At 39.8% G+C, this 8,356-nt stretch overlaps 1 protein-coding gene across 1 annotated transcript; it reads left to right on the top strand.

Moving 5' to 3' along the window:
* Positions 1 to 1,294: 1,294 nt before the first annotated feature.
* On the top strand, positions 1,295 to 6,141 carry shhb (sonic hedgehog signaling molecule b). Its single transcript, XM_033651193.2, has 3 exons — positions 1,295 to 1,675; positions 2,622 to 2,883; positions 4,442 to 6,141. The coding sequence occupies exons 1-3, from the start codon at positions 1,379 to 1,381 to the stop codon at positions 5,113 to 5,115; spliced, it is 1,233 nt and encodes a 410-aa protein (XP_033507084.1). The 5' UTR covers positions 1,295 to 1,378; the 3' UTR covers positions 5,116 to 6,141.
* The last annotated feature ends 2,215 nt before the right edge of the window (positions 6,142 to 8,356 follow it).

The following is an 8,356-nucleotide window of genomic DNA, read 5'->3' as shown; positions in this document are numbered from 1 at the left end:
AAAATATCAACTTTTCAAGTCCCTCAAAACAGCCTTGGTCCACCTTCACTTTTAGACATTATTGTCTTTTTTTCCTCCCTTCTGTTCTTCTTAAACTCACGGAAAAACATGAAAATCCTCAAAACTGGAGACACAATGCTTTCACCTGGGAGCAAAAGTTAACAGGACTCCTCATGACTGTCAGCAGGGTCCAAGCTACCACTGAGTACACTGAGGTCATGTGCTCTTTATTCTTTTTTCCTAGGTGTGTACTGATGAGTATTGTACAGGTTGATTCCAGTAATACAGTCATCTAAATATAAAAATATTCAGTATGCCCCCACCACATACTGATGCATACTATCAGTCAAGATCACTTTGAATAAATAGAATAATGTATATACTGTGTGCCACTCTGTTCCTCCATCACCAGAGACAGGTGGAGCGCAACATTTCCCGCTACAATGTAACACACATGAAGACATCAGAACAAAGTTATTTACAAAAATTAAATGTAAACTCCAAGATGTGGACACACTCTCTGACCAGACTAAAATGACACATCTACTTGGAGAAAATAGTGTCAGTGCCATAGATGCAGCAAGATATGTCTGCCTAAGAGACAACCAACACAACACATAACAACTGGAGTTCATCTCCTCAAAGATTACACTCTGCCTTTTTATCTAGCCCTACATTTCACAAGTTTTCTTTGTTTACAATTTACGTCTATGATTTTGTATTGATATGTTAATTGTTTCTTTACTGATCTTAAGCAAACTTACTTACAGTATATATACAGGACACCTACAATACACACAACAACAACAATAACAACAACATATAAAAGCCGGAGTTTATCTCCCTACAGCTCACAGTCTGCTTTTTATTTATTCCTCTACTCCATTTTGTTTGTTTGTTTGTTTGTTTTCACACACAAAACCATAAAACGTGTTTATAGATAAACATATATGAAACATATGACATATGTACATATGTATGTATGTATGTATGTATGTATGTATATGCACTATAGCTATATGTTTTTATATTTTGCTCATTCATTTAATGACCTGTTTTGCTCTGTTGTAAATTGTATTCACTACCTTTTAAATGTATTTGTGCTTTGGCAACACATGTTCAATGAAGCCTGTTGAACTGAAGAGAACTGAATTGTGTGTGTGTGTGTGTGTGTGTGTGTGTGTGTGAGAGAGAGAGAGAGAGAGAGAGAGAGAGAGAAAGAGAGAAAGAGAGAGAGAGAGAGAGAGAGACCTACAGTAGTTATGGCACCTGCCCTGCTCCAGATGTAGTGGGTAAAAGTACATCTAGAAAGATAGAAAGATAAAAACAAAGATTCCCTTCGGAGGCACCGTCACCTCCTCCAGGATTCTCAGGTAAGATGGTCCTGATGAGAGTGATGCTGTCGGTGTCTCTCTGCCTGCTGCTGACGTCCATCGCCTCGGGCTGTGGACCGGGCAGGGGGTACGGAAAGCGGAGGCACCCAAAGAAGCTGACACCGCTGGCTCTGAAACAGTTTATCCCCAACGTGGCAGAGAAAACCCTGGGAGCCAGCGGCAAGTACGAAGGCAAGATCACGCGCAACTCGGACAGGTTCAAGGACCTGACTCCCAACTACAACCCCGATGTCATTTTTAAGGATGAGGAAAACACCAACGCAGACCGACTCATGACACAAGTAGGTAACATCTGTTTCATTCGGATTGAATTATTATTCTCTTAATAAGAAGGAACAGGCGGATGTCAGGTGTGAAGCGGCTCAGAGCGCATCGCTCTCTTTCTATTAGCCTACCGGTGAAACGTGGGGTCTGCTTCGTTTGGGTTTCTCCTGTCGAGAGCACGCAGGGCTCTGCGTGTGTGTGTGTGTGTGTGTGTTTAAGCAGTAGTCTATATAACAAGACGGGAGTCTTAACTTTTATTATCACCAATTAACAGATTTCCTTCCCTGTTTTATAGCCTACTTACTAGACCCTGACTGCATATTTGTCGTTAATGTATTATTTATTTTAATTTGGGTAAGCAAACATCTACAAATTTATCAATCTCTTATTTTTCTTTACATCCATAAACTTGGTTTTACTAAAAAGAGATTAGTTTTTCATTGTGCATCAGAGCTCTGCTTAATTTTAAATCTAGAATTTACTAATATTAGATTTATTGAATCTGTTGAAGAACCTTTAAACAAATCAGATGCTGTAACACAAGATGACATGTTGTACATGATAGAGGCCATAGGTTTCATTATATCTCCTGCAATATCACATACAGTATGCCAACATTCAAAAGAAAACAAAAAAGAAAAAAACAAGTTATTTATCTGGAGAGAAATCGCTGTTCAGCTGTTGCAATACAAAGTGGAAAGAGTGGAAATATAAACATGAGATGAAGCCAAAGTGATCACTAAATATCTATATTAAACCATGACCAAATAACGTCAAACAAATCAGCATGGCTCCAAATAATATGTTTACAGTAAGTGATGTGATGGTTACTTAGTTTATTATAACTAGTTTTGTTTGTGTTGGCCATCATTTCTATCAGTTAAGTACGATTATACTCACCAAGTAAATTGCAAAGACCTGGGATGTCAATAATATAAATATAACATGTCTCTCCCTTTTCAGAGGTGTAAGGACAAACTGAACTCTTTGGCTATTTCAGTCATGAATCAGTGGCCCGGAGTTAAACTTCGAGTCACAGAGGGCTGGGATGAGGACGGCCATCACTCTGAGGAGTCTTTGCACTATGAAGGCAGAGCGGTGGACATTACCACCTCAGACCGGGACAAGAGCAAGTACGGCATGCTGTCCAGGCTGGCTGTGGAGGCGGGCTTTGACTGGGTCTACTATGAGTCCAAAGCCCACATCCACTGCTCTGTGAAAGCAGGTGGGTGGATCAAACCTGACCTGACTTTAAGACACAGTCCCAATCCATCATGTAGTAGATTCTGAGATATTTGACTGGATTACTGAAAACTAGCTAGACTAGCTGGTGCCAAACAAAAAGTCCTCATCCTGACTTTATATAGTGAGAAACTTTATTGAAATAACGGGGACTGTCTTTGTGTCACATTTGATGTAATTTTTTTTGTTGTTGTGTGCCATCACACCCTTTGTGTAAAAAGACCTTTAGCATTATTTTAGCAAGTAGTAAGGTATGACCTGCTACATCTGACACTAGGCTCCTCAGCAAGACACTTCAGGTGCCTCAGAAACAAAATAGTTAGAACAATTTTCAAAGGACTTTTTTTTTTCAGGAGACTTCATGTAGTCCCTGGAAAAACATTCTTAACAAAAAAAAGAAAGAAAAACTTTTTTTTTTAAATCATTACTTTCATTTATATATTTATTGCCTCATGTATTTATTTCAGGATCTATTTCATAGGCATATTTATTTATTTATTATTTACTAAAATGACATTCCGTAATTATAAATGCATCATAAATAAATGTATTATAGGAAAATGTCCAGCTGAAGTCCATTCTGTTTGTCAAAAGAAGTTGAAAATAAAAATATGAACTAAAACAGTCACTTCAAATTCAAATAAGATTGCCATTTTCATGTAATTGGGTTGTCCGTCCGTCTGTCTGCCTCATCCCTGTTAACATGATATCTCAAGAACACCATGAGGAAATTTCTTCAGATTTGGCACAAATATTTGCTTGGACTCAGTTATGAACTGATCAGATCTTTTCTGGTCAGAGGTCAAGGTCACTGTGACCTTGCATCTGTCTCATTCTTGTGAACACGATATCTCAAGAACACCTTCAGGGAATTTCTTTAAATTTGGCACAAATGTCTTCTTGGACTTACAAATAAACTGATTAGAATTTTGTGGTCAAAGGTCAAGGTCAGTGTGACTTCACAAAATATGTTTTTGGCCACAACTCAAGACTTCTTTTGCTAATTATGACAAAAATTCCCACAAATGTCTACTAGGATAAAATAATGAAGTGATATTTTATATCCAAAAGGTCAAAGGTCAATTCACTGTGACATCATAATGTTCTGCAGAGAACAGTTTTTGGCCATTACTCAGTGTCATATTTCAGGAACAAAAGGGGAAATATTTGGTCAGATACTGGATTGGTGACTGTAATCTTTGGTGCCCACCTTAAATCTGTGCTGATTGTACTGATCTTCTGTGTTACTGGCGGAAAGATGTGTGTGAAGCGTCCATGTTTTCACAGACATGGATGTAAACTAAGAGAAACTTGACAGGTGTGCTGAGGCATACAACCGCAAGGCAGTAACTCAACTAGTTTACAATATTTTTCACATTATTTTGTAGCATTGCTCAGAGAAAACATCAGTTGTTCCAATGCCTATAAACAAGGCTGGACTACGCTTTGCACTATTTTATGCATATCCCAGTCTTTATAGTAACCCACTCTACTAAATGTATATATCAGCACTAGTAAGTGTTACTGTTGCAATCTTGCAGAAAACTCTGTGGCAGCGAAGTCTGGAGGTTGCTTCCCTGGTTCGTCCATCGTGATCCTGGCAGACGGACGGACTAAACCACTGAAGGAGCTCCAGGTGGGAGACAAGGTGCTGACTGCTGACCAACAAGGAAATGTTGTTCCCAGTGACTTTCTCATGTTCATGGACCAGGACCAACAGATTATCAGAGAGTTCCATGTCCTGGAGACTGACGAGCCTCGCTGCAGACTGACACTGACTCCAGCTCACCTTGTCTTTGTTATGAACAGCAACAGTACCAACAGCAGGGACATTAAGGCCGTGTTTGCCAGTGATGTAAAGCTAGGACAGCGGCTTCTTGTTGTTGGGAAATACCAGCCCGACCGCCTCATTCCTGCAAGAGTGACAAGAATTCATGTGGAGAATTATCAAGGGTCTTATGCGCCTGTAACGTCTCATGGAACTATCATAGTTGACTGGGTTTTGGCGTCTTGCTATGCAGTGGTTGAAGATCATGACCTTGCACACTGGGTTTTTGTGCCAGTCCGACTGTGGCGCTCATTCTTGTCGCTGGTTGGGATGGTGAAAGAGCTCAGCAGTGTATACCAAACAGACGGAGTCCACTGGTACCCAGAGCTCCTCCACCATGTGGGAAGTTGGATTTTGGACAGTAGTTCTTTTCACCCACAAAGCTGAGATTTATATAGCTTTGACAGACTGAACATTCACAGCAAATTTTTTCATCAGCATTTTTTTGGTCTTACCTAAGGCTGAACATTAAAAAATGCTTTTAAAGTTGATAGAGATCACTTTCTACACATCCTCTTTGAGAGAGCGCACACAGATGTTACTTTTTTTTTTTTCAACATGTTTTAGTATCATTCAGGTTTATCACAACTTGGCTGTGATTTTTGTAGTTTTGACCAGTGTTCTTTACATCAATTACATTGTGCTCACAAAAAGTACTGCTGAGATCTGGGAACACAGTGACACTGCTATAAGTTAGCCAGATATGGCAAGAAACACATTTGCCTTTGTTTTGTCTTCCAAGTGAGTTTTTTAAGCTGTAAATCGGAATCAACCTTTTTAAACACAGAAGTCAGACAATAACACAAACAAAACAACCAATCAAGGCAGCGGAGGATGCCTGTGAGGTAAAATTGTTGTTTTTGTCAAAGGCATCTGGTGGCTTTGAAGAGAGTGATATAACAGCTTCAGTTTCCTGTCAGAAGGGGCTGTCTGATGACAAGGTAAAGTGGTGAAAATGTTCTACATATAGCGTGCACTTAAACTGATACTGATGTTTTTAGATGGCTATAATACGTTTTGCTGCTAACCCCCACTCAGCATTGTAGCGCAAACACTTGAGGCCCTCCAGCTAACCTGAGTGGATTCAACATGTTCTCATCATAACTTGTAAAATATTGCTGCTTGTACAGGTGACTTTCACCTCTACATATAACATGTTAGATATCCTCCTGCATTTGTTGTTGATGTTTCAGGATGCCGTGTCAATTTACACTTAGTACATGCATTGTTTGTTTTCAAAACAAACATACAATTTCTGCTCATTAGATGCATACGGTCATTTTCAAAATAAACTTACAACATTGGTAAAACACCTTATATTTATGTATGTTCCTTGTGCAACAAAAGCATGTGGTCAGGTTTAGGTAAAAAAAACATCATGGTTTGGCTTTACATTCATACAGGAAGCAAACAGCAGGCTCCTGGGGTGAAAGTCCAGTGTTTGTTGGACCCATCTACTGCCCCTCCCGCCCACCCTATAAGGAGTTTACAGCTCCTTATATTATATTGTTACTGGCAGCGTTTCCCCCTAATACCGTCTGTCAGTGTATAAACTGTTGCTGTCCTATGGCGTTTCATACTGCTGCAAATGGTGTCACTGACAAAGCTGCAGTATTTGATGTCTTGGGACTGATGACAGACTATTGGGTGTCTTAACTGCAGCACAGAACAGGTGAATTTTAACATTTTTTACAGTGAATATAGTGAGGATCAGTGGTGTAGTGGAGGGTATATGCAGGTATATGGGGTATCCCACCTCGCTGGCAATTCGATTGCCTTGGCAATCTGATGTCTCTGGATTGAAACAGGCCAAAAATATGTATCATGTAGGTAGGTAGGTATGGGAGATGGTTCTAAATGTATATATTTATTTATTTATTCATGTGTTACCAACAGAATGGTTGTTGATCTATGTCTGCGATACTCAACTTACAGCCCCCTGGCAAAATCTGGCCTCCAATAGGATGCTGGGTGCCCCCGGGTGCACCCCCCCCCCAATCATTTTCTATTTCACAATGAAAATAAATTGATTCACACTGGGATTTTTTTTCCTTTTTTTTTTTTTTTTTACTTTTAGTATAAATGCAGTACCGGAGTGCATAAAAAGCATCAAATAGAGCTTGTTTATCAAACAAGTGCCATGAGCGGATCCCTTGGACCCCCCAACAGAGGTCGGTCTATCCCCTAAAATGTCCTCAATTCCTAGAAACGCCTCCGTGCATACCTGACCTGTGTGGGGCTGCTACGTCTGGTCCCTGGCCTCCTGTCATTTTGCAGAAGTGGCCTCCGGGCAAAGCAAGTTGAGTGTCCCTGATCTACGTGATAAATCAAAGTGTTTAATTTTTTAATGTGTTTGGGTCCAAAACCATGCTGAGTGATTCATGTGTTTATGAATGCAGAGTTAATGTGACTGTAAAAACTGACTGTTATGGCCACTTATATTTTCATAAATGGATATGTTGACATCAATAAATTATATTTTTATACACTGGCTGTTGACCTCAAAGTGATGAGTAGCCAGGCAGACAGCCCACAGCTCAGTCTCTCTAAATGACTACTGACCTAAGGGCTATAAAACATTAATGTATCAGAAGCATATTTAATGAACTGTGGGTTACACAGATGAATAAAATGTTGATCACATCTGAGAACATTGTCTCTGTGGTTTCCATATAAACACACCCGATGAGGAGCATTATACCGATGATCAATTGTGCAAACATTTCTCAAGGTGAGCTTTTGCAGGAAAAAATAAATTTATTGTTTTGGTGATGCTTCACTGCTGAGACCCTTAAACGAGTTGCGTTTTTCAGAGATGTCATTAATTTCACTCATTTTTATGTCAGGGGACTACTACAAAAAGATTACATGCTTATAAAACAAACAAACAAACAAACATTGTTGCCACTGTAATGTCCATTGCTGCAGCACCTGCATTCACCCTCTGTCTAAAATGCTCCGTTTTAGCGCTTGTCTCTTTAAGGCTCCCCACCTGAAAAGCTCACTCTGCTTTTATTGGTCACAGTCTCCAGGTCATATGCATCTGCTCTGCTGGCATGTGGGTGGTGGGGACACCAGCACCATTCTGAAAAGTTAAGAGATTTTCAACTAGAAACGCAAGGAGCTGCCACACAAAAAAAAAAAGAAAGGTGGATTGTTCACAAAAATAGACACTGAGTGCAGCGATCACATATGCTCTCTCCTGCACGGGAACAATTGAAGTGACTTTGGTGCTCAGGAAAAAATGCCATATGGACCCTCAGCCTAAGGTTACATACAACCCATAATACAATACTCTGTCAAGGTATGAGGCTCACCCTGTAGCAGAGCCTGTGGTTGCTGGAGATGTTTTGTCCTCAGGATAGGATTAGCTGCTTGGCTAGATAAGCTTAGATGAAAGAAATGTATGTTTAAATGTTAGTGTAAATGTACTTGGATGTGATGTGGAGGAGAGATACAAGCAGGGATCAAGATGGGTTGTGTCTGAACCTCCACAGGAAGATGCCAGAGTATATTTAGTTGGGGCAACTACTACTAAATATCAAGGGTTTAACAAAGTTATTTTTATAAACTCAGTTCAAAGTATAGAAATGTTTAAAACAGACAATGACAGCTGAGAAGCCAATGA

Source organism: Epinephelus lanceolatus, chromosome 12, assembly GCF_041903045.1.
Source record: "Epinephelus lanceolatus isolate andai-2023 chromosome 12, ASM4190304v1, whole genome shotgun sequence".
Lineage (NCBI taxonomy): Eukaryota > Metazoa > Chordata > Actinopteri > Perciformes > Serranidae > Epinephelus > Epinephelus lanceolatus.
Note: the sequence above shows the minus strand (reverse complement) of the source record. Positions and strands in the feature narration are given on the sequence as shown.

Bases quoted from the DNA above. Each gene is read 5' to 3' on its own strand.
- shhb (XM_033651193.2), top strand. From the start codon at position 1,379: ATGGTCCTGATGAGAGTGATGCTGTCGGTGTCTCTCTGCCTGCTGCTG. The intron at 1,676-2,621 runs GTAGGTAACATC...CTCCCTTTTCAG, and splicing joins CAGACCGACTCATGACACAA to AGGTGTAAGGACAAACTGAA. The intron at 2,884-4,441 runs GTGGGTGGATCA...GCAATCTTGCAG, and splicing joins CCACTGCTCTGTGAAAGCAG to AAAACTCTGTGGCAGCGAAG.